General features: G+C 40.0%; 1 protein-coding gene across 3 annotated transcripts in view; it reads right to left on the reverse strand.

The window, feature by feature from the left end:
• ALDH1A2 (aldehyde dehydrogenase 1 family member A2) overlaps positions 1-27146 on the reverse strand; it is a 159595-nt gene that overhangs the window by 108400 nt on the left and 24049 nt on the right. Inside the window, exon 1 of one of the 3 annotated variants that reach the window (XM_009249869.4) lies at positions 9181-10643. The exons of 1 other annotated variant lie outside the window; for it this stretch is intronic. In XM_009249869.4, the coding sequence (XP_009248144.1) occupies positions 9181-9297 (117 nt within the window). In that variant the 5' untranslated portion in view covers positions 9298-10643. 3 annotated transcript variants of the gene reach the window in all.

Consider the following 27146-nt stretch of genomic DNA (forward strand, 5'->3'; position numbering starts at 1 on the left):
CATTATAGAGAAGACCACACTTTCTAGACTTCCTAATCTGATTCCAAGACTTCAGGGAATACAATTTTTAAAAATTATTTAAACATCAATATTGTTTGACTTTCCAATGCTACATCATTTGTCTTTAATATTTATTATTGTCCCCATGCATAAGCAATTACCAAATCTAGGAGGTAAATACAGAAATGCAAAAAGCAAAAATAAACTTTCAGAAGACTACAAAAAGAATGCCTTGAAAAATCTGGAATAAGAATACATTTCTGAAACAGGACTCTAAAGGAAAAATCCTTCTTCCTTTGCATTTAAAACTGTATGACAGTTACACAAGAAAAAGAAAGAAGAGGGAAAGTTACAAGAGGAAAGAAAATGTTTGCATAGTAAATAACTGATAAAAATTATAATCCTGAATACATTTATAAAAACGGACAACAAATCAGTAAATACACAACATAGAAAAATGACCAAATGATAAATTAGCCAAAGGAGGAAAACCAAATGGCCAACATGAAACGATGCTCAATCTCACAAGAAATCAAGGAAACACAAATCAAAGTAGCAATGAGATGCCATTTCACACTTACCAGGTTAGCAAAATTTAATAAGTATGAGAATCTGAAGTATAGGTGAAAACGTAGACTAATGGGAACTCTGACACACTGCTGGTGGGATATACTGGTGGTGGAAACTAGTATAACCATGTTGGACAGAAATTTGGCAATCCCTAATTAAGTTGTAGATACATATACTCCATGAGCCAGCAATATCACTTTTAGATATACATCCTAGATGCTCTCTCACCAGGTATATGATGAGATATGTTCAGGAATGTCCAATACAGCATTACTACAATAACAAAATGCTGGATGTATCATAAATGTCAAGAGTAGAAACTAAAAATTAGGATATATTCAAAGAATGGAATACTTTGTAACAATTACAATGAATTAATTATAAGTATATCCAACAACATGGATGAATACTGAACATATTCTTAACAACCTAATCAAATTACAGAAGGATATATATATATATATATATGGTACATATATATAAAACATTTATATAAAAGATGTTACCATGCAAAACAATAGCATATATTATTTATGGATACATACACCTATAGGGAAGATAAATGCCTCTGACAAAGGAAGAGAAAGAAGGAAATGGGGGCTTCAATTTATTTCTTTTAAAAAATTAGAAGCAAATATTGCAAAACATTAAGAACTAACAAATCTAGGTACAGGTACACACATTTGTTATATTACTGCTTTACTTTTCTGTATGATTAAAGCAATTCATTTTCTGTCAAATATGTCTGGCAATAGTGTGCTGTTCTTCTGCTCAGCTGGAAACATCTCTTTATCTTCTGAATCCTCATTCATCTCTAACATTTAGCATCTTCTATCATGAACGATAGCTACTGTGTGCATGACCCCACTCCACACCCAAATGGGAATCCTCTACCACCTCTTCAGAGCAGAGGCCACACCTATATATCTTTCTCTGCCAGAGTGACTCACAGTGCTTTATTCACAAATGAATAAATAAATTCAGGGAAGCACAAGAGTAGCTCTGGCTACAGCCAAAAATAAAAATGACCCTGAGATAATAAAAATTAAAATTAAATTTTATAATTAAATAATACAATTATATTATCAAACTGTAAAACACAGATGAGGCAGAATTCACCAGTTTCAGTTTTATTGGGGAATTTAACCAAATAGTCTCACACTGATTCTTCATCTTCTCCCAAAAAGGATTCTGTGAGCAAGTCCAATTTTCACACCTAGAAAAATAAGACTTTCAGTTGTTCTCCATAAATTCATATAGGCATTTCATAATTTCACCTTCCCAGGCAAAGCCTTCCCCTCCTCCTTCCCACCTGAAATCGTGCCACTATCACACACATCTCAGCCTGGAAATCTGGTATATGAGTGTTAGGAGTGAGAGGTGGGGAAAAGGGGAAGTAGGTTGTTTTTGCATATCTCGTGGGTTTGCTAAATAATTAGTGGGTTTCCTAAACTCACAATATTTTGCCAGATTCATTTACTGGGAGGTAATTCCATTCTTCTTGTGGGAAGAGTCACACAACCTATACCACTTTCTGACTGTTTAATCTTTAAGGAATCCCTAGAAATGATATTCAAAAAAAAAAAAAACCTAAGAGTCATTGGACTTGAAATTCAAAGTCCAATGAATAGATGGATGAAAATAATGTAAAATAAAATATATTAAAATATAACTTTTTAATATTTTGAAAAATGTATAATCAAGATTGGAAAGGGTTTTCAGATTCATGATATGCTAAATTCTTCTAGATAAGAGACAGGTGTTTCCAGTTTGACCTAAACAAAAGCTTTTCTCTTTCCAGAGTTGTAGTGATAAAGAAACACTACTTTGGCTCTCCAAAGGTCAGACAGTGATGAGGAAAGGAAATAGAGCAGGTAACTACTTCTGGAGGTAACAGAGCTGAACTGGAGTAAAAGAAAGGCTTCCTTCTATAATAAAAATTAGAAAGTTCACACACAGACATACTAATTTTTAACCACATTCTACAGAGGTCAATTAATCCCCACGTTTAGCCCCAGGAAGTGTTGTTTAGAGCCCAGCAGAAGTCTAGGTGGTGAAATCACCCAATTATTATTCCAACTGGAATTTTCAAAGCCTGGAAGTGTTTTCAATCACGTGATCCAACAGAGACTTGTTGTAAATAAACCTGCTGTAAATAAGCTCTAAGATTTTGAAGGAAAACAATTTAAACATAACTCAATCTTAAAGGCAGACAATAGAGAAATGCCAGTGATAAGTAATTCCCAATGTGCATAATCTCATATATTTAAAAGGTTAAATGAAATAGATCTCAAAGATACAATTAAAGGCAATTAAAAATTAACCCAGGTGACATTACAGCAATCACCTCTACGTGAATTAAATTTGGTGTTTGGGGGGAAATGAATGGCTTTGAAATTACCTGTCACAGTCAATAAAGAAATTAAAGAAATGCTAGGAGGGCTTTCAAAATAGCCACTGCCTGGTGCTTTTACTTTCTGGAAGGTGACTGCTCCTGGAAAATGCTCTCAAAATTCCATATGTTATCTTGGACAGTCAGGACTAGTAAAAGTTTCTTCGTTTTTAAATTATATAAAGTAAGATACCTTCCCACTGCCAAAAGGTATCTACCTTCTGAGAATGTCCTTGTATGCTGCATACTTCCCACATTTATGTACCAATATCTTGTCAGCATTTTTATCCTAACTACTTAAAATACCAGAAACGTCTATTTGCAACCTAGAGTTTAGGCTCAGCTAATCGGGCATACTGAAGCATATTCATGCTACATTTTGGCACAAATGTCAAGATATCTAATTTTATTATTAAAATACTGTCAGAGAAATTGCTTTAGTAACTTTTTAGTAAAGACAAGACCTTGGTGGAAAACCCTCCCAGGAATCCCATTTGGTAAAAACACAGTGTAAATATATAAGGAGGATTCCATAGCTACCCAGAATATTGAACTCTTATGAGTAATGCACATAATAAATGTAATAAACATAATTAAAAGAATACATAAAACAGACCTGTTTTATAAAACTTTGTTGATCATATAATTCTTTTTTTGAGATGAAGTTTCACTCTTGTCGCCCAGGCTGGAGTGCAATGGCGTGATCTGAGCTTATTGCAACCTCTGCCTCCTGAGTTCAAGTGATTCTCCTGCCTCAGCCTTCCAAGAAGCTGGGATTACAGGCGTGCACCACCACGCAGCTAATTTTGTATTTTTAGTAGAGATGGGGTTTCACCATGATTGGCCAGGTTGGTGTCAAACTCCTAGCTTCAGGTGATCCACCCGCCTCAGCCTCCCAAAGTGCTGGGATTACAGGTGTGAGCCACTGCGCCTGGCCAGTTGATCACATAATTCTGATCTTCCTTAAAATTGGTTTCCATTAATTTAGATCTCTAAATATATATATATATGGTCATCACTTTGCAAAAATGTAATAGAATTTTGGCTATCATTATATGCCACTTACTTTAACACACTTTTCATTTAGTCCTTTTAACCCCATAAAGTAGACACTATTATCTCAATGATGACAAATGTAGAAATTGAAACTCAGTGAAGAAACTCTTTAAGATGCCACACATATCTTTTTTTCTTTTTTTTGTGCTGTTGCATCCCTAGGACCTGGTACCATATCAGGCACTATGTGTCAAATAAATGTAACTGTCAACATAGCTAATAAGTACCTTTCTGACCAGGATTTGATCAAAGGCCTATTTTAACTCAGAGTCTCTCTTTTTCCAAATGAAGGAAGGGCATGCAAGTTTTTTCTAAAATGGGGGCTATATGGTTTCTGTGGCTCTGCCATTATAGTCAGAAAGCTGCCACAGAGTACGTAACTGAATGAGTGCAGTTGTGTTACAATAAAACTTTCTTTATAAAACCAGGCAGACAGTCCACAGTTTGCTGACCCCTGATACTGTCACTAAGATAACTAAAGAGGCAAAAACTCCAATCAGTATTTGTATTTTATTGTCTAACTAAGAAAGACTCAGAACTGATAACTCTGTGTGATGGGACTTGGGATATTTACTGATTTTGTCATGGTTAAATCATCGTGCTTCACCGATGCAACAGAGAACTAACTATGCATGATTTGCCTTTCTTAAGCCTGGCTATGAGGAAGTCAGACCTCACAAAACAGTCTCCTCAGAGAATCCCCTACTCTGAAACAGAAAAACTATCATTCATCATTTTATAGAAATAAAGAACAAGGAGTCCCTCAGCAAATGATAATTCCACATGGTAACATAGGCCCATGTAGTGGAAGGGATCAGGGCAGGACCCCAGGAGAATTATGTAATTCAAGTCCTGTGATGAAATTGTCCAGCTTCCCTGTGTTAAATGGAGATGATACAAACACCAAAAAGCTGCATAGTTATGAAAAAGTATTTTTAAAAAAAAAACCTGAAGTCCTCTATTAACATGTAGTTTGACTGACAATTTATGACCAAAACAGACAAGCTTGAGTAAAGGTTTGGAAGGATCTAGATCCACACCTATCTTTTAAGAAATTATTCCTGGCATAGGCAAGAATCTTGCCCCAGATTAAAAAAAAAAAAATCTCATAGAAAAATCAAAAATAGCCATTGAAAGTATTAGAATGAAAAGTCACAAAAGGTAGCTCCTTCTTAAGAGGAGTAGACTAGTTCATATTTTCTCCATGGTTGCAAGAGAAGCAACACACAAAAAAAAAGATTTAAACTCCTTCCCTCAAAAAAAAAAAAAAAAAAAAAGGAACAAAACGACAAAAAAACAATGTGCCACAGACCGTTAGAAAAAGTGTATGGTGATGAAAACTATCAATTTTTTTAAAGTCAAGGCCAACGTCTTCCTCATGAATTATTCTATTTATTTCTACTCTCTCTCCTTCAAAAGGTTTTGCAAGGATCAAACAAGATATATATGAAAGTGCTAGGCAAACCATTAGGCCCTATAAAAATGTAAGTGGCATTATAAGTATTATCATCATCATCATTATGATTACATTGATAACTGAACTACTGCTGTACTAACAACCAATTTTTGGCACACAATTTTTCTAGTAAGACCCTAATCTCCCAGAAGACAGATGTTTCCAGTCTAACACAGTGAAAAGCACCCTTGTTAGGAACATGGCCACTCAAATGCCTTTTGAATTTAACTGAAATCGACCCCAGAAAACAGAAGTTTAAATGAATAAATAAAAATATAAATCTAGACTCACGATGCACATTAGCTCTGAGTTTTAAGTTGATTGCCTTTTTGCCTCTTCTATTTTAGCAGGTCAGTATGTGATAAATATCCCCTTCCTCCCTGTGTTTCAGCTCCATATAATATCAGATGCAGAAAAAAAAAACACGTAACTCTTTGTTACTGTTAGTTATGGGCATAAACTCTCACTGAAAAAGTGACCAACAGAAAGATAGCACAAGGATCTGGGGGAGGGAGGAAGGAAAGGAGAGACCTGTACAGCCAGAAGAGAAGATAGAGCCAAGAAAGAAGGTGGCAGTGGAATACACAGGGCAAGTTTCCAAAGACCTGGGAATCTGTTAAGAGATATCACCTGCAGTCAGGGGCAGTCAGTAAAGTGCTGAGCCTTGATTTTGTAATTTGTGTATTCCTATCATATCAGCTATACAAAATTATAAAAGCCAGCCTAATAAAATAGACAACTCAGAAAATTTTTAATTCATAAACACATCGCTCAAGGCAATCAGAATGCAGTCGTCTTAGGATACAAGGAGAGCACATTCTCTTGGTACCAAATTGGTCCCCTCAATACTTCATGTTAGTTTTCACTCCTCCTTGACTAACACCATCTGTTTTAAAAAGCACATTCCTTAATAAGGGATCACTTCTAAAACTTCGGGTCCAGCTTGCTGTATTAGGGAAATAGAAATAGACATGTTCCAAAAATGGTATTGCCATTGATCACTGGTCTAATATGGATACTAGAATTTCTGAGTGGTAAGCATATTTTAAAAAATGGAATGTAACTGCCTAAAAGTCCATACAAAACCATGAGTTTAGCCCTTTCAACATCCTTAGGGAATGAACTTTAATTCTGGAGCATTTCCACTGGACCTCTGGCAGGCGAAGGCAGTAACTTTTAATTCTGGTCATCTCCCCCATTCCCTTTATTAAAAATGTGAAATACTTCTAGCAGAAGGAGGAAGTTGGAGCAAAAATACAGAAAAATACAAGATCACAAGAACAAAGTTTTCTAAGTGCACATTACTTGAAATTCTCACAGTCTGGTCATTTATTTTAAGTAGTGACTTTATGTGGGTCCCAATATCACACTGAAAAATCATACAGAAAGTCATATCCTTCACTAAAGACATATGTTTAGCAAGACAAAAAACAATAACATTGTCTTATAGTATCATTTTCTGATGCAAATATTGTGTTTCTTTCAAATGTGATATTTAACAGGCCCTAAAGCATAATACTTTTGTAGCCATTACCCTTTTAAAATCCCCTATTGAATATGGTATCACTATCCTAAAGGACTGTCCATTCTATCTCGTTCACTCTTCTGTTTGAAATTGCTAATATAATTTCTCTCACTTCTGGTCATGTTAGTTTTTTAAAAACTCACTATTAATCTTATTTTTCCTTTAAGTAAAAAAATCATTACCCTGGGATACCAAAAGAGCAGCTTCTGCTCTTCACGTTTTAAAAAAATTACTGCTTGCCCACTATGCTTGTCTTAGAAAATTTAGAAGTCTCACTAAAGAGCTGAGGAGAAAAACTGCTGGGAATGCTCACAGATACCTGATTTTACAAGTTTTTGTGGAAAGAGCTCGCCTTTAGATTAGTGTTACTCAGTGTTTATGAGGGTTGTTTGTCAAGACAAAAATAAGGTACCTCCTCCCCACAAATTAAAGAATCAAGTTACAATCCATTATTTCATTTCTGATTGTTTTTCTTTGTATTAAGTGGGAAAGTGGATACTGGATAAAAGTTCCCCGAGCTAAACGACTCCACATTAAAGGCTCCAATTAGCTATAAATCAGTTGTCTTTCCTACTGGGGGAGAACAAGAGAGAAAAGAGAGAGGGGGTAGTTAGGGAGTAAGATAACTGGAAGAGCTTCCAAATTAAATTCTGAAAAACGTACCTATTGCATACCTAAAATTTCTTTCAGAGGCTGTTAGAAAAATCCCATCAAAAATAAGACTAAAATCAAACCTTCCCAAATCTGAGGGTTAGGTCTTTTTTCCTGTGTAGACCTTCCATTTTAAGACCTTTAAAAAGAGCCTAAAGAGGTTAGAGACCCTCATAAAACAAAACTTTTAAGCTGCATGCTTTCCCTGCTCGTTCCTAAACCCAGAGAAGTGCCACACATTGGCACTATTGTTATGCAAACAATGCCTAAAAGGTTATAACCATTAACGACCTCTCATTAAAACGGCTTTGAAAAATTTGTCACACCATCTAAAAAAGCTAGCAGGTACATTAAATCCATCTAAATCGACATTCAAAACACAAATCGCCCTGATTTGTAACCAAAAACTCAATGCAAGTAAAATCTCAATATTCTGATGTTGTTTCTTGTATATCTCGTTCAACCACTAAGCCAGATGCAAACAATTTACTTCTCTACAAAATTTATCTTGTAAAAAAGCACGATGGAATACATCTTTAATCAACCTTTAACCATACGCATGTGCGTCTATGGGTTTGCGTTAATTGGAGGAAGTTGGGTGTAGAAATTTATCGAAAGGACTAGAAAATCAAACCAGAGAACTACAAAATGAACTCCAAGAAACGTGGTTTTGAATCCCATCTCTCTCATCACCTCCCTCAAAATGTTGTAACATTACAATACTCCTATGTTTGTAATCGATCATTTTTTTCTATGTCGAATTTGTGGAAAGTAAATTCATTTTATATTAGGTAGCAGACGCATATTCTTTTTTAGGCGATGCAACAACAAAAATCCTGCTTAGCAAACACAAGATGTCAACGTTCGTTATAAAAAAAAAGTAAGTTCTTCAGTTCAAAACCGAACATACTAACAAATTTTAAAACTTTTTAAGCTTCCCAGGGAAACTGCCACTGCCTACAAAATTCACATGAAACGCTGACGTTGGAGTTACTGTACTTATCAGTCAGGTTTCCGTGAAATTTGTCAAACCGGCCAGAGCTCTGGTGTCTTGACAGTTTCTTACGGGAAAGCCCCTCAGCACCCTCCGGGCTGTGGAGGACCTGATTGGGACCAGCAGCCGAGCGGCCCCAAAGGCGGAGGACAGAGAAGCGACGGCCAGGCTGCGTGGCCAAGCTGACGGGGAACCTTGGCCTCCATCTGAGGATACTAAGCGGTTCCGACGCCTCCCCCGCGGCAGTCGGGACCGGGTGAATCGGACAGAAACCAGCCTCAGATAGAGTCCGGGGCAGGAGCCGTTGACGGCGGCCCCTCAGCGCTGCGCTTCGGGTTGGGGCAAGTCCCCAAGGCGTCCTAAGACCGCGGCGGGGCTTCAAACGCCCCAGTCACGAAGACAGGAAGGGGGCCCCTCTGCTGCGCAGGGATGACAGGCTGGCCCCGGCAACCCCGGCCCCCCGCTGAAGAGATCGGGGAGACCAAAGAAGGTTCTAGAAAGTCTCCGTGGACGAGGGGCGCTGGGCGGCCGCTTACCTTGGTGTACTTGATTTCGAGGTTGGGCGTGGGCGACGGCAGGAGGTGCAAGGACGCCATGAGGGCGGCGGGGTCGGCCTTCACCTCTCCGGGCATCTCTATCTTGCTGGAAGTCATGGTGGCGGGCCGGGTGTCCCTAGCCCGCGGCGTGGGGCAGTGCGGGCTGTGCGCGCGGTCCGCGGCCCGGGGGCGCGCTCGCCTGTATATAGGCAGGTGTCAAGCTGGGGCTCTTCTTATTGGACGTGAGGGCCTAGGCGCGGGGGGCTGGTCCATCCTACCTAGGACGCCCGGCGCAGCCTCCATTTACATAAAGCCCGCGCCGCGCGGCCGGGACGCTTGGCGCCCACGGTCAAGTCCGCCCGACGCTTCCGCCCGACGCTCCCGCCCCCCGGCCGCGGGGACCAGCCCACGCCCACGCTGCCTCTACAGTCCTCGACGGCGGGAGCGTGAACTTGCGCCGCGGCCCGCGGGCCTCGGCCAGCCGGACTTGGTCTCCCGGTCCCTGGGTCAGAGTCGGCGGGAGGCGCACTGCGGCCGAAGTCGAGCGGGGGTCGTGGCCCCCGGAAGCGGAGCTGGCAGGGGCTGGCGGAGACCGGAGCGGCCCGGTCGTGCCTCGGAGTGGAAAGAGGCCAGGAAAGTCCAGGCTGCGGAGGGCGGCTCCCAGGTCGCCCACGTTCCCTCCCATCCCCGTCCCAGGGCCCACCGAACCCCGTCCCCCTTCTTTTCCGGAGACCCGGGAGGGCGTCCTCCGTTCTCCTCCTCCGGGCAGGGGCGCCAGGCTCTCGGCAGCTACGCCCCCTCCCCCGACCCCCCGACTCCCCTCAGCCGGGCCGAGGTGCGTGGTGGCCAGAGGGTCAGGGAGAGGTGGCGGTGGGTGCGAGTCCCCCTCGCCCCGCGCTCAGAATGAGGATCCCTGCGAGCGGGTCAGCGCGGGGCGGCCCTTGCCAGGCGTCGCCCGCCCAGTTGCTGCCCTCTGCCGGCCGGGACCGCCCGGGCGGCTTGCGCTGTGGCGGGAGGATATGGGCCGTGATCATCCCCGGCTCCTCCGAGGAGCTGCGTGCTTCGTGGGCTCCTTCAGTTCTTCTCGGATCTCCTCTTCCGGCTGTTTCCCCTCCTCACCCAGCACACCGACAGAAACACTATTTTGTTTTTTCTGTTGTTCCTTACACGCTAAGAGCTATCGTCCCGCCAGACCTTAGGCTCATCTTACTGTCCCTTTGGGATTGAGCTTCCATCTCCCCCCTAATTTAAGTGTTTCCAAAGTCCAACAAGCTGCCCTCTAGTTTGTGGGTCAGCCTGCAGGTGTAAACCAAGAACCTAGAGACCCTGCCTCAGAATGGGCTTTGGACTCCGTGGACTAAATCAAGGCCACATGGAAAGACCTGCATAAGTCCCTTCCCTTCCTTACTCCTCACTCCAAATGTAAGCTTGACAGGGGCCTACAGTGTTGATAAACGCTTTTTCTACACTACCAAGCAACACTTTCTGATCTTTTTGTTTCGTTTGAAGAGACAGGGTCTCACTCCTTCACTCAGGCTGGAATGCAGTGGCGCCATCATAGCTCACTGTGATCTTGAAGTGGGCTCAAGTGACCCTACCACCTCAGCCTCCCAAAGTGCTGAGATTATAGGCATGAGCCACTGCGCCCGGCCTGATTCTCATCTTAAATGCCATTTTCAGAGCCTCTGGAGTCCCATTTCTTGGGCGTTAAGAAAACATTAAGCATCAGCCAGAAAACATCTTTCTTTAGGTACTTTCAGTAACGAAAACTGCCTAATCCTCAGCGCTCAGATGCTAAGCAATAGTGAAAACAGACAAAAATATTTCATTTTAGTATTAGGTTTACAGAAATAAGTTCCAGCCTCTCAGAACCCAAAGTGACCTGGGTGAATTGTTTTCATGGAGAAACTACAGACCTTAGTTTGGACGGTTGAGGGCTCTCTACTCAGGGAATTTCTATGACCAAAAATTATGACTTAGTAACAGTGTATGCTCGTAAGATATACTTTTATCAAAGCCTTAGAAGGTTAGAGATACAATTGAGAAATAAGTAAAATCTTAGAGTTCATTGGGGAGAAAGAGAAGGTTCCAGCAAGGGGGAACAGTGATACCTGTGGAAAAACTTATCACTAGTTATGAGAGGCTGTGAGGAAAACATGAAAAAGAGCCATAACAACATGAGCTGAGTGCTCCGCCAAGGAGGACGCCTACTCCCTGGGAAAGTTGACCTTTGGCCTGGGTCTTAAGGGAGAAGGGAGGCTTCACCAAGAGCGAAAAGAACACTACAGAAAAGGTATAGAGGCTGGGCACGGTGGCTCACGCCTGTAATCCCAAAAGTTTGGGAGGCCGAGGCGGGTGGATCACTTGAGGTCAGGAGTTCGAGACCAGCCTAACCAACATGGTGAAACCCCATCTCTACTAAAAATACAAAAATTAGCTGGGCCTGGTGGCAGGCGCCTGTAATTCTAACTACTCAGGAGGCTAAGGCAGGAGAATCGCTTGAACCCAGGAGGTGGAGGTTGTAGTGAGACGAGATCTTGCACTCCAGCCTGTTTCCCTTGTGCCTTCCTCAGTTCCTAAAACAGCGTAGAACACATAACAACTATTTAACAAGAATTTTTGTTGGTTGATTTGAGCAAAAGACAGAGCACTTTTCACAACTTCCACCGTAAGTGAAAGTAACTTCCTTCACTCCCTGATTAAAGAACATTTTCTCCTCTTGATCTTAAATTTTGTTTTGCTTTTCCTCATGGGTTTTTTTTTTTTTTTTTTTTGAGACAGAGTCTCACACTGTCATCCGGGAGTGCAATGGTGTCATCTCGGCTCACTGCAACCTCCGCCTCCCAGGTTCAAGCGATTCTCCTGCCTCAGCCTCCCAGGTAGCTGGGATTACAGGTATCCGCCACCACGCCCAGCTAATTTTTTGTGTTTTTAGTAGAGACAGGATTTCACTATGTCAGCCAGGCTGATCTCGAACGCCTGACCTCATGATTCACCCACCTCGGCCTCCTAAAGTGCTGGGATTACAGGCATCAGCCACTGTATCCAGCCAAAAAATATATATATTTTGTCTATATTCAGCTCTTGACAGCAGCCACTTTTTGTTCAAGCCCCCGTCCCTTTTTTTTTTTTTTTTTTTGAGACTGTCACCAAGGCTGGAGTGCAATGGCATGATCACGGCTCACTGTAACCTCTGCCTCCTGGGTTCAAGCGATTCTCCTGCTTCTGCCTCCTGAGTAGCTAGGATTACAGGCACCCGCCACCATGCCTAGCTAATTTTTGTATTTTTAGTGGAGATGGAGTTTCACCATGTTGGTCAGACTGGTCTCAAACTCTTAACCTTAAGTGATCCACCCTCCTCGGACTCCCGAAGTGCTGGGATTATAGGCATGAGCCACCATGCCCGGCCGTTGTTCAAGCTTTTTAAATCAAGGTAGGGACAAGATTTAGCGGAAAAGAACAGTGAATTATAAATGCTTCTTTGGTGTTCATCTTCTTGGTTTCAGTTTGTAAGATTTACATGGCTATTACTTTCAAGGCTGCCTTAACACCTCTTCTCACATTCTTATTTCCTCTTCTCTTTCTTTTATCATCTTGTTTTAGTGTTTTCTCATATGCTCCACAGATTTCACAATAGTTAAGAAGACAGTCTTTGGGCAGATGTGGTGGTTTACACCTGTAATTAGGCCAAGGTGGGAGGATTGCTTGAGGCTACGAGTTCAAGACAAGTCTGGACAACATAGCAAGACCCTGCCTCTACCAAAAAAAAAAAATATCCAGGCGTGGTGGTGCATTCCTATAGCCCTAGCTACTCAGGAGGCTGAAGGAGGAGAATCGCTTGAAGCAGGAGTTTAAGGTTATGGTGAGCTATGATCACACTACTGCACTCCAGCCTGGGTGATGGAGTGAGACCCTGTCTCTAAAAATAAAAAGACAGTCAACTACCTTCAGATTTCTAACAATTTGAATTTCAGTCTTTTCCCCCCAATTTGGCTAAGAAACTGTTTTTTTCCCACCTTTACAGTGTTTCTCCTCCCACCCCACCCCCAATTCTGTAATTATTTATTGCTTAGGGTACATCTTGTTTGAAACCCCTTGCATAAGGGAACCTAAGCTGCAGCATGCTCTATTTATTTCCTTATGAAAACAATTTATTAGGCCTGGTGGAGCCAATATCCTGGAGTTGCAGAGGAGAAAAATAAATTCTTGCCTCATATTTCCTCACCTAAATAATAGAATGCAAAGTTGTAATTTTAAGGCATCAGCTTTATGTGAAGTTTGGCTTTAAGTTATGAAACCATAACAATTTAGGTTTCTTGTTAGTTGCAGTTAAGGGGAGGAAAGTATTTGTTAAGTTGAGAACTATGCTTTAGAAATCAATGAAGGGAACTAAATGCAGCTCAAAGATCCCTCTCAAAGAAGATACACTTTTGATTTTGACAGTAACCGAATGTCCAGCTTGAACGTCAAGCTTCTATGTTTAGGGGCTATTTCAGCCTCAGGTGGCCCTGCTTAATTGCTTTCCTGTTCCCATTACTAACCATGATGACAGCCTACCTTTCCTAACATACACTTGCATTTTAATTTATCTTCAAAAATAAATCACACATTATAGCATTCCCCTCTTCTGGGCTAATTGAATCAGTTCCTTAAATGTCTCTACATCTAATGATTTGAAAGAGGCACATTGTTTGAAATATTTAAAAAATTAGGGCCCTTAGGTTGTATGCAGAATGATCTCAGTGCTTATTTCAGATATAAGTGTTTCCTAATGATCTCATTCATCTCAAATGGGATATGCCTGGCCACTTTATTTGAAATCTTTCCTGAAAATTCTAACAGGAAAGCTTAATGCAACATATATTTATAGAGAAATGGTATTTAATTTATTAACAAAAGCTTATAAAGAGCTTTACATATTTTTATCCAGAAATGCTTAATGAAGTATTTGGGACCCATTATGAAAACTTCTATAAAATAAATCCACTTATATTTTTATTTAACCTGTATATTAACTTTTTATGTGAGATCTAAACTCTCATTTAATTATCCTTTTCCTTCTAACATCCAGAAGAAAAGAGGCTGAGACTGTGGTATTTATTAACCATAAAAATTCTCTAGATATTAAGTTCCTCATTCCTTGATGTGGCCTCTGGTCACTATATTCTATGAGAAGAGGTATTTGGAGTTGCAGGGAGTAGAGTCCTAATTGGTTATGACTCAAAAAACTATGTTTTGATACAAAACACAGTTCTTTTCTTTTAAAATACATCCTCTACTTTTCAGGGACCCCAGGAGACTATTTTAAACATGGGAACTAGATTTGCCTTTGTTGTAAAGCCCAATTCCATTTCGTATATGTTCGAGAAGCTTCAATTTGGGTACTGGGATGAGCTCAGTACTTCATCAATAATCACACTTAACAGACACAGGAAGAAATTAAAATTCCAGCTACACCGACCTTTCTGAAGGGCCTGAGGGAAAAGGCATTGGCGCCCCCTGCAGCTGATGGTGTGTATGTGCAAGTGAGTATTGTCCATTCAAATAGCTTGGATTCAATGTATTTTTATCTGATACTGGTGAGAAATCCTTAAGAGATGTTATCATTTAATTTGAATTTATCTGGAGAAAAAAATCTCCTAGAGTCAGACAAATTTTAGATTTTAGTTAGTTTAGGAGGACTTTCTTTTGACTTACAGGAAAAGAACAAAAGCGTTTCTTAGCCAAATTTACCATAGAAAGTGCAATACTGAGAACACTATGGTCCCACTCACATAGTGTTCAGAGCACTCTGTCACAGAGGAAGTTGCATGAGCGTGTCTCAGATTGGAGGCTACTGTTTTTATCATGTGGGTGAGGAAGAAGTGTTAATAGATTCCAGAATTAATTTCTCTTCTCGCTCAGTTAAGTACTTGGCGTGTAACTAAGTTGTCTGCTTTTTTCTTTATTTCACATTTCTTAGCTTTCCTTTTTCCTTTTACCCTTCTAAAATTCATCAATTCTATAAATAACTCCTGTTATTATTTGGTTGGTGCAAAAGTAATTGCGAGTTTTGCCATTTAAAACTAGTGGCAAAGGCCTCAATTACTTTTGCATCAGCGTAATACTTAACATAGGACCCTCCGATTCCTAAGCTTCCTCCCCAAGTGCGTCTACGCTTATACAGCCACTCAACTCACAGGATCTTTGACATAAGGAATTCTCACATGAACTTTGGGCACTATTCGGGGCAGGGATCTGTGTTTATATTCATTAGAAAATGAGGCTAAGTGAACTGTCTCTCTCTTTTTACAAGCTGAAATGGGCCACTGAAAAGATAACGAGGAACACTTTAGATGTCCTGACAACAGAGGAGGCATGGCAGCCTCTTTTGTTTCAACCAAACAGTTTGCTGTGTGAAAGGCATAGAGTAAAACTGGGAGGCATTTAGGGCTGGAATAGGTACCCAATTTGGACATCTACCGCCAAATGGCAAGGAGGGGTCTTGCTTCAGGCTGCATAATCCCACTTTCAGAGCATCTGTGTCTTCCTGACTGCAGTTCCTAAACCTGGATTTTTTTTCTCTGTCAGTCAGTCATCTAAGTTCAATTGAACAAATATTCATTGAGCATATACTATGTGCCAAGCATTGACAAAGAGTCTATGAAGAACACAACGGAAGTTTGTGGCACAACCCTACCCTCAAATTCACAGTGAGGGTGGAATGACAGTAACCAAATCTGTGAAAATATTCACAGATCATATGAGACAGGAAAGAAGTCAGAATATCCAGTGTAGAATGAGAGTGAAAGAGGATATCTAAAAGGGGACAGCCCATTCACAACTCACAACCCATGCACAAATATTTTTTGGGGGGCCTCCCATGGGCATTTATAATCTTCTAGGTGCTCAGAAGAACATGTGACACAAAAGATAAACAGAACATTTTCCAGAGCATAGCCCAACAAAGAACTTCTTTGACATTTTTTAGTGTAAAGGTAACTGATGGTATCTACCAAATTAGCAATTTGTAAAATTAGAATTTCCAAAAGCAAATACTTGGAGCTGAGATTACCTCCCACTTCCCAAATTCAAGTTATATGATCTCAAGTATAATACCCTTTGGTATAGACCTAGCCAGAAGAGATAATAGAGGTGAAAACAAGGGCAGCTTATTTTTTTTCCATTAAGAGCATTATATATAACATTATGTCATGTTTCTAGTGCGTACACACCTACTGTAGAGAGATGTTGCCACCTACTCTTGTTTAGTCAGGGGATCAGACAGTCATGGAATAGACCAGTGGTTTTCAAACCAGGTTCCAACTGTAATTTAGGGAGCTTTACAAAATACGGATGCCTGGTCGCACCTCCAGAGATTGCAATTAGTTTAAGAGGGAGCCTAAGGGATTGATATTTTAAACAAACTTTCTGATGTCTAGTAAGGCACCGTCTGGTTTGAGAACCACTGTTTAACCCCCAGAAGGTTAACCATGTGGGGTTACTTGAATCCACTCTAAACCTCTGGATTGGGCAAATGGATTCTGTGCCTTCCCACTTTGTAGTGCTCTTTGATTTGCTATTTTCAATTTAGTATTTGAAAAACATATCCAGCCTCAAATGGATTGACCTTTCTGCTAATGTATTTCACCTAAATTAACAGAGACAATTAGCTAATTTATATTGGAATTGTGCACTTTCCAGTTCACATTTATCAGCTCTTAAATGCTTGATCTGGTGTTGCAGTTTAAATTTTTTATTATTACCCTTTAAATCTGAAGTAATGTCTTACATCTAATTAGCCAAACTTACATATTCAATTAATAGATTCATTATGGGCTAATGAATATGGAGGCAGCACTAGGGCAACGTCTGCCTGCCAGTTGACATGACTGAAACTTTTCTGCTCTGAAGAAAGGAAAGAGTCTGTTCTATAACTTAAATAGCTTGAATTTTCCGTTTTAACATTTCTGCTCTTAAGGAGTTTTACGGACCTGCCAAGATAGGAAAGTCAATATGTTGTCCAGAGAAACCTGCCCTTGTAGAGGAATACGAAATTCAAAATTGCAAAGGAAAAAAAAAACACATCTGAAGACATTTTTTAGTATAAAAATGTACAAATCTAGATGGTCACTCCAGATTATGGAGTTTTTCCTAACTTGTGTTTTTCATAACAGATGCTTGAGAAAAAAACTAAATGAGAAAATTAATATCACAAACTAAACAAAATGTTTAGTATACCTTAGGATCACTCCAAAACTCACTTGATTTCATGATTTAAAGATATGTCCAGACATACTTTCAATAATTTAATGTTCTATGGTCAGTGATTTTTAGAATCTAGATAATTCAGAGATCTAAAATGAATTTATGTAATATAATCAGTTATTAAAATTCTGGCTTTTTATTTCCCTGGTTATAAAGAAATAGTCATTTTTAGTAATTATAAAAAGCCACCCACTTCAGGAAAGTTGGGTGAGAGCTAGAATTCACTTGAAAAACTATTTTTAAAGATGGCAAGACTATGGGGAAAATAATCAGAAATCATTTTCAAAGTATGTGATATCTTCGACATCAAAACAGAAGTTGAACAAGTCACTTTGGCTTGATGTCTGCAATGTGACAGAAAGAGGATTTGAGGTCATGTATGTGCTGCTCTACTGAGGCATGAAAAGTTTGTTGTTGTTGATTTTTACACTCCTTACGTTCAAGATGACACTTTGATTATAAAAAGACTACATTTCTTACCATGAATTATACAGATGCAAAGTGCCAGTATCCTTGTGTCAAGTGCACTTCATCAAACATTCTAAAATATGAATTACTGCTATATTCATGTGTTTGATATTGAGGGCCTCTTATGTGCTTAGCACTGGCTAGATACCCTGGGGTTATGAAAAAGAAAACATAAATTCTTCTTATGGCTGAAGAAATTTGCAATTTGGTTGTCATAATAAAAGTCTTCATAATTGACTTTACAAATACACCTATGCCCACAAGATTAGATTTACTGTGTTTTAACTGTGTTTTACCCTTTTCAGTATCTATTAAAAAAAAAAGTACACATGTTAGTAAATCTTCTCCATGCTGCTCTCACTAGAAGTAAGGAGCACAGGCAATGAAAACAAAAGACAAAAAAACATGGCACCTGGTGTGCTCAGGGGGACTGGCAGGGGAAGGTATAAGTAGTAGCACCTGAGTAGGAAGTGTGTCCGCCCTGGTACTCATGCCATAAAGGGCCCTGCAGTTATAAATACACAAAAAGCAAATTTAATAAGGAATACATGGGACCCTCTGTCACTTGCAATCTGACACAGGCTGTTTCAGATGCGTGCATCATCTCTAACCCTAAACAATCACTGTCACAACTAACACTGTTGAGGCCCCAAGGAAGTGCTCTTCCTCATCTCTGGTCCTGTGTTCAGAAAAAGAAAGACAGCATCCTTTGCAGGGAATACTGGGAAGATCAGTGTGTCAAGCAGCTGGCATCATTAGAGTGTGGGGTGTCACCATTTGAGCAGTGCGAGTACGAAGGTGAAAGACACATTAATGAACTTATCACATCCTTCCTCTCAGATAGCATGAATGTACCCAATTCTTCCAGAGTGGGAGAACTGTTTCTCAGAGGTGCCATGCTGAGTGTCTAGATTTTCTTGCTTCTCTTTGTGTTTTAGTTGATGGTTTCTGGGGTAGTCTCAAATTAACATGGTCTTCTCAATAGCTCTGTGTGGTGACTGAGGAATATTCTGCAATATTAAACAATAAAATATTCTTACATTTTTATATATGTAGATCTAGACATAACATGTGTGAATTTGACCTTTTACATTGGCAACTAGGTTACACATTAAACCCTAGAATTGCTAATAGTTTTATTCTTACAAAAATGTTTAAAAGAAGTACTTACATTTTAAAAAACTGAATAAATAACATTTTAATAATTGTATTTAAAAGTTTGGTACTCATTAATTTTAATTTCTATTTTGCCTTTTAATTTTAATAAAAATTTTAAATATTTTAGAAAAAATAACTTTAAAAACTAAGAGAAATAATATGTTTCTATTTTTAATTCACATTGCTGATGAAAATATATTCATATTTGTATACTTCAAATATAATTCATTTTTTAAAGATCCTTTAAAGTATTACTGTCAATATCACCAAACTATGTGAAAACGTTGATTATAACAATATTGTGATTTGATGAAATAAATGCAACAATTGCATTTTATCAGATAAATATGTAATTTATGAGTTACATATATGTTTATTTTATTACTTACCCTAACATTGCTGGCACATCAGCAGAACAATGGGACATACACAGTCATAATTAAATTCAGCAGTCTTGATATTTTGTTTTCAGTCAAGTAAAAAGTATAGTTTTACATATTTAAACATTTTGCCAACATGAAGCTCTATTTGTCAAAGCAGAAGAGGACATTATATTTAACAGTTTTTAAGTTTAGTTTAAGATTGTAAAATATTTAAATGTCTGGTTTCTGGGTCTCCATTTGTTTTTTTTTCCCCCACAAATATTAGGAGTAGGCCTAGATAAAAGGAGTTGCTTTTCTCTGTAGGCTCAAGAGACTGATGTTTCTTTGTATCCTGATTCCATGTACCTTTTCAGAAATAATCAGTTGGCACTGTTTTCCTTTGTTGACTGTCCTATAATAACCCTCCTGCATACAGTTGTCCCTAGGTATCCATAGGGGATTGGTTCCAGGACCAGTGATACCAAAATTCATGGATGCTCAAGTCCCTGATAGAAATTAGCATAGTATTTGCATAAAACCTATGCACATCCTTCTGCATACTTGAAATCATCTTTAGATTCCTTATAATACCTAACCCAATGTAAGTGCTATGTAAAGAGTTGTTTTACTCTATTGTTTAGGGAATAATAACAAGAAAAAACAGACACTAGCCTGGGCAACATGGCAAACCCTGTCTCTACCAAAAATACACAAATTAGCCGAGCATAGTGGGTATGCCTGTAATCCCAACTACCAGGGAGCCTGAGGTGGGAGGATCACTTGGGCCCAGGAGGTTGAGGCTGCAGTGAGCCGTGAGTGTGCCACTGCACCTCCAGCCTGGGCAACTGAGTGAGATTCTGTCTCAAGAAAAGAAAAAAGAAAAAGACAAGACAAGACAAGAAAGACAAAAACAAGACAAGACAGACACAACCATCCTTTTTTGTTTTGCAGAATATTTTCCGTTCAAGGTTGGCTGAATCCACAGATGCAGAATCCATGGATAAGGAGGGCCAACAATATTTTTTAAGTTCTCTCTGAAAAGATATGCAAAGTAGTTCCAGAAACATGTTTGAATTTGAACTCAGCACATTAATTGGATCTTCATTTTTAAGTGGTTTTCATGTATTGTTAACAGGCTGTGTCAACATTATTGATGTTTTCTGTATCACAATAATTTTTTGTTTGTTTACCTTATTAAATAATTGAAAGGACACTGGATCAGGACCCAGGAAACCAAAACTCAATTCCTGGTTATTCTCTTACTCAGTATGTTGAACCACTGTAAACGTCCCCAACTTCCCAAGAGAAATTGTCACTTCCAATAGAAAATGTCAATGTTAATATCAGCATATTTCCATAAGAGTATGTGAAAGTTTATATTAGAGGATCTTTTTTTTAACTAACTACGAAAGGAAAATATCTATGTTGCAAAGCTACTCACAAAACTGTGGAATAAAGAGTCAGCGCACAGTTGAGCTAAACAAGTTGTAGGATAGGTGAGAAATTATTATTACGTTACGTCTTCATCGTCCAACAAAAACAACCACAGCACTGTTAGAGAATGCAAAGTATAAAGATGCATAAACCATTGTTTCACATCAAGGAGCTCTCTGTGCAGGCCAGCAGGGAACACAGTGATGGTCTTTTCCTAAATAGATGTGCAATGCTATGGAGAGCCAAAAGAGAAAGTGGTATGTCCCCATGGGGATCAGAAGGCATTTACCTGGACCCGCATGATAGAGAGGAAGGGATATAGGCAAGACTAGTGTATTGGTCGGAAGACTGGGGCAAATTTTGGAAAAGAAAAGTTTGGATACAGTGTGGCACACCTGTGGAGGAAAACCTAGGACATAAGCCAGCCCAGATGACAAGCTAAGAAATTTGTTTAGGCAGAAGAGGGAGCTGGAGCAAATCAGTTCACATGCTCTCTCTGTCTCCTGTTTACACTGCAGTATTACAGGTGTTAGACGGTAGCAAGTCCTAGAGAAGTGTGATGTGTAAGGCACTGTCATTCAACATTGTAAACAGCTAGGTAAAAGCAGAAAAAGTTCCAAAAGGTCTGTGCATGAAATCGAAGGATCCTTAGGCATGGGAGAAATTCGTAGAACTATAGGAAGAGGAAGAAGGTGATGAAAAAGAAAGGGTTGTGAGACGCCTGAAGGTGCTCACTCACACTGCAGTGGCTATAACACCCTGCAAGATACAAAGTGGTCTCTGTTAACCCTCTCCTCATCAAGTCCTGCATCTTCTGTTTCACTATCATTCCCCCTATGGAGTCCCTTCTCTCCAGTAATTCTACTGCTTTGGCTGTGGTCCTCTGCATCTCTTGAGTAGCATATGCAGCTCTGCAAAGTTATGTACTGATGAGAATGAATTTCAGTTAAAGTTAAATGGCACCAGATCAGTTCCTGTGGGATATGAGAAACAAGAATGCTCTGAGCCACTGATGGGAGAAAAGGATGTCTGGACTATTGGAATAATTTGTTCTTACTGCTTCTGGACTTGACCGACTTCAGTCCACCCTTTATGGTGCCGAAAGAGACCATTTGAAAGCAGGTAATTCGATCAAGTCCAACCAGGGACTTAGAGGTCATCTTTTCCAGGCTTTCCCAAACTTATGCCATCACTTGCAAATGAAAGAGATCCCCAGGTTCCTCCTGGGCCTGCTGGATCACTCTCCAAGGAACAGCCCAGGATTCCGTGTCTTTAACGACTTGAAATCCCCCAGGGGATCACTTTGCTCAGGCAGTTTGGGGAAGCACTGATGGAGCCCATCACCTTTTATGACAGATGAGGAAACTCAGATCCTGGGAGACACATCAGTTACAGAAGTCCAGAAAATTAGGGCCAGAATCAGAATGGAGAGACTGGAAGGCAGAATAGCTGTGGATGAAACTGTAGACCTTATCATCATCTCACCGGTGTCTGTGCCAGAGCCCCATCTGAGATTCACCCTGGGGCTCCTGGGAGTGTGGGATCCTGGCAGTGGAGTGCCTCCCTCCCACTCCTTCAGCCCTATGGGTCCACAACAGCTGCAACTCTTGAGCAGTGGGAAGGAAGAAAGGAAGGAGAAGGGGGGGAAATCCTGGAGTGTGTTGCCACTGAGGAACCAGAATCAAGCAGAGCCTGGGGTACTTTTGCATCCAGCTTCTATTTGTCCAGAGACAGCTGAAGACGAGCAAGATCTGCCTAAGGGCAAATTTGTGAGCCCAGCAGTACTTATCCCTGGTGCTTCCAGCCTTCCCTTTTTGCTTTCTATCTCCTTTCGTGAGTGGTCTCACCTCTTCTTCCCCCAGAGTCTCCTGTGCTCAGCCCTTTCTTCCCTAGAGCCATAGAAATGTCTCTGCGGTTGTCATCCATACTTTGACTGAAAACGGTTTTGCTGGGCTCAGTATTTGTTCTCTCCAGCCTTTCCCCCCACTCTGTCTTAAGTATTAATATAAGGCCCAAAAGAATAAAGTATTTCAGATAACAGTAGCAGTGAAAAAATATTTGTAATAGGAGAGCAAGAATCCCAACTTGCCCTTGAAATTATATTTTTCCGAAGATTGCCTTAAAATTTTGTTCAGCCATTCAACACACATTTAATGAGCAGTACCTGTATAAAGCACTGTGTTCAATATTTGGCATTCAGGGGAGAATAAGGGGAATTCGTAGAAAAATGAACAAGGCCCGGTCCTTCCCTTTAAGTTGCCCAGTCTGGTGAGGATAAGAATTCTAAGAGATAACATGGTATGATGGAGATATCCATAACATAGATAGGAGCCTAGGGGAGGGCATAGTTAACCTCTGGGCCAGGACGAGGCTCTACAGAGAGGCTACAATTGAATTTGAACTTGAAGCATAAGAAGGTTTTCACTTGGGTGTTAACAGGGTGAAGGAAGCCGCATATACAAGAGAACAGAGACTTGGAAAAGTTTATCATGTTCAAAGAAAAAAAAACAACAGATGATCCATATGGAAAGAGAGTAGAATGAATGGTAAAGAATAGATGGAAATGATGATTAAAAGGTAGGCTGGTAAGTAGGTAATGTAACAGACTGTATTTTCCAAAGATGGCCTCATGGATACACATTCCATCCCACAGTATGGAGCTTACATTCCTTCATCTAGAGGTGAGGTGTTCTTGCAGGGCTTCAGACATCGCAGAGCAGTAACAAGTCATCCCTGCTGTATTCTTCCCTAATGTCTACCCACAGTAAACATGAGAGGTAATAAGTGACTATTGCTGTTTGAAGCCACTAACTGTGGGGGTAATTTTTTACGCAGCAATAAAATAACAGATACAAGTCATGTCAAGGAGTTGCTTGCTGGGAGAAATAATTTTTTTCTTTATAAATTAAAACTAAGAAACATTGAGAAACAAGTGAAGGTGTTTTTTTTGTTTTGTTTTTCGTTTTTTTTTAATCAGGGAATGGCCTAAGAATTGCAAATGAGAAAGACAGGCCTGGTGCAATATGGAAATAGGTGGTGGGGGAAGGGCTGCTTAGGGGCTGGGAAACCACGAGGAGGCTGTCAGAGTTATCCAGGCCATGCAGGAGGGATGGTAGGGCAGGAAAGCAATTTCCATTTTTAAGGAATATTTTCTTAATTTCAGTTTTGTTTTGTAACTCTTTTACCTTCATGTAACCAAAAAAGTGAGAGGCAAAATGCTTGAGCTGATTCTCTACCACTCCCCACTGTGGAGAATCATCCTTTTCTTCTGCTCCCTTATATCCAGATCCTAGACTTTCAGAGTCTATTGTCTATTGATGCCCTCATTCCTCCCTAATGATGTCTAGTGGCAAAAATCCTGCTCCTCTTAATCGGTTTCTTTCTCCTTTTCTTCTCTCCATGTTTGAAGGTCATGATGTCATTCTCATTATCTAGACTTTCTGCTTCATCTAGCTCATCAGAATCCGGGTTCAGAGGGTGACTTAGTCCTGGAGTTCTATAGTATAGCTAATACTATTACATGACCGGGGTCCCGATTCAGACCCCAAGAGAAGGTTCTTAGATCTCACGCAATAAAGAATTCAGGGCGAGTCTGCAGTGCAAAGTGAAAGCAAGTTTATTAAGAAAGTAAATGAATAAAAGACTGGCTACTCTATAGACAAAGCAGCCCCGAGGGCTGCTGGTTACTCATTTTTATGGTTATTTTTTGATGATATGCTAAACAAGCGGTGGATTATTTATGCCTCCCCTTTTTAGACCATATAGGGTAAGTTGCTGACATTGTCATGGTATATATAAACTGTCGTGGTGCTGGTGGGAGTGCAGTAGCGAGGACGACCAGAGGTCACTCTCGTAGCCATCTTGGTTTTGGTGGGTTTTGGCCGGCTCCTTTACTGCAAACTGTTTTACCAGCAAGGTCTTTATGACCTGTGTTTTGCGCTGACTTCCTATCTTAACCTGTGACTTAGAATGCCTTAACTGTCTGGGAATGCAGCCCAGTAGGTTTCAGCCTTATTTTACCCAACTCCTATTCACGATGGAGCTGTTCTGGTTCACATGCCTTTGACATTACTGCATACTATTTGACACCAAAGATGATTGTAAATACTGAAGGAATAACCATGTATTTATTAATACAAATTATTTAGTTGCATAAAGTAGTGTTAATTGTATGATAGCCTTCACCACCTAGAGCAGGACTCTTCGATTGCTACCAATTGTCTGGTATACATGGTAGAGTGCAAACATGTAAGGGATATTTAGGAAAGTGATGCAGGCCAAAAAGAAAATGATTTAAAATTTTCCTCCACCTCATTTATGTTTTATTCTTCCTACCAAATGTTAGACTCATCTCTAATTTTAGAATCGTTGGCAATAAAATATTAATTCATTGTCATGCATTCTTTTTCATCTTAGTAGGATGTTTTATTCAACTTTTCTGGAATTTATTGAGCAATTTCTCTCTACCAGAATCTTACTCATTATCTTACTCAATCCTCACATCAAGTCCACAGTCTTGTTTTTTATTTTCATTTTACAGTTAAGACAACCTTCCCCAATCTAAGTTAAGTGACATCCTCAAGGTTAAGTGGCTCATAATGATAAAGCAGAGCCTTGAGACTAGATGTTTTGACTTTCCAATCCAGAACTCTTTTTGCTATATGCCAGAAAATGTAGTGGATTTAGGCCATAGCTTTACAGAGACAGTAATTAAAGGCAAACTGCACAGTTAATAATCATTGCATTTGTTTTTATCCACAAAGTGACATACTGACCAATCATATTCTAACGGTTGGGTGACTGTTCAGATCTTAACTGCTAAGTCTTTTAATATGGGCAGGCTTTCGCTAGTCCTGTGCAACGGTCTACCCCAGATCTCAATCTTTCTCTACTAGGTCGTGAAAACTTGGCAGGGTGTCGTGATGCTTAACAACCCAGATTCTGGAACCAAGTATTTGGGCTCAGATTCTAACTCTGCCACTTGTTAGTTCTGTGACCTGGAGCAATTATTTAACCTCCCTATGCTTTAGTTCCTTTGCTTTTTAAATGTGGATAATACTAGTGCCTATTTCTCTCTGTCTCTCTCTTTTAGGTTAAATAAGTGGATATAGTAGTTGGCACATAGTAAATGCTATTTAAGCATTAGACATTATTATTGTTGTTGTTGTTATTACCACAATTCCAGGGAACTAACAGCAGTAAATAAATAATTATGGGCTGGGCATGGGGGCTCACACCTGTAATCCCAGCACTTTGGGAGGCCGAGGCGGGTAGATCATCTGAGGTCAGGAGTTCCAGACCAGCCCAGCCAACATGGTGAAACCCTGTCTCTACTAAAAATACAAAAATTAGCCAGGCGTAGTGGTGGGCGCCTGTAATCCCAACTACTTGGGAGGCTGAGACAGGAGAATCTCTTGAACCCAGGAGGTGGAAGTTGCAGTGAGTGGAGATTGCACCACTGCACTCCAGCCTTGGCGACAGAGCGAGACTCTGTCTCAAATAATAATATTAAATAAAATAAAATTAAATAAAGAAATAATTATGGACTCAGTATGGCAGTTTAATACCACACATTTATATGTATATGTATGTGTGGATATATGTATATATAACTGTTTTTTTCTTTTATAGCCTAATTTTCCAATCAAGATTTAAGGGTTCCCATTGTCTGATACTTGAATACTTGAAGACTCTCTTTCTCTCTTTGATCATCATGGCACTAGGCAAAATAAGTGATAACTTGTACTAATTTGCTAGGGCTTCCATAACAAAATACCATAGTCTGGACAGCTTAACAACAGAAATTTATTTTCTCATAATTCTGCATGCTAAAAGTCCAAGATCAAGGTGTTGGCTAGGTTGGTTGCTTTTGAGGCTTATCTCATTGGCTTGCAGATGGCTGCCATCTTGTGCCTCTTCACGTGGTCTTTGCTCTGGTCATGTACATCCCTGGTATTTCTCTGTATGCCCAGATTTCTTCTTCTTATAAGGAGACCAGTCAGATTGGATTAGGGCGACCCTAAGGGCCTCATTTTAACTCAGTCACTCCTTTAAAAGTCTTGTCTCCAAACACAGTTACATTCTGAGATAGAGGGGTTAGGATTTCAACACATGAACTAAGGTGAAGGGAAGGGCACAATTCAGTCCAGACATGTCTATTTAGCCTATTTTATCTTGATGTGTCTACTGGGTGGGAGCTGTGATCTTTCACTAGTGTTATATAATTTCCTAGGATCACCCAAGAATATTGTCTGTGGCAGGAGGAGATTTGCATAGACGCCTGGTTGAAATATGGTG

The sequence above is a fragment of the Pongo abelii genome, chromosome 16 (genome assembly GCF_028885655.2).
Source record: "Pongo abelii isolate AG06213 chromosome 16, NHGRI_mPonAbe1-v2.0_pri, whole genome shotgun sequence".
In the NCBI taxonomy this organism is placed as follows: domain Eukaryota; kingdom Metazoa; phylum Chordata; class Mammalia; order Primates; family Hominidae; genus Pongo; species Pongo abelii.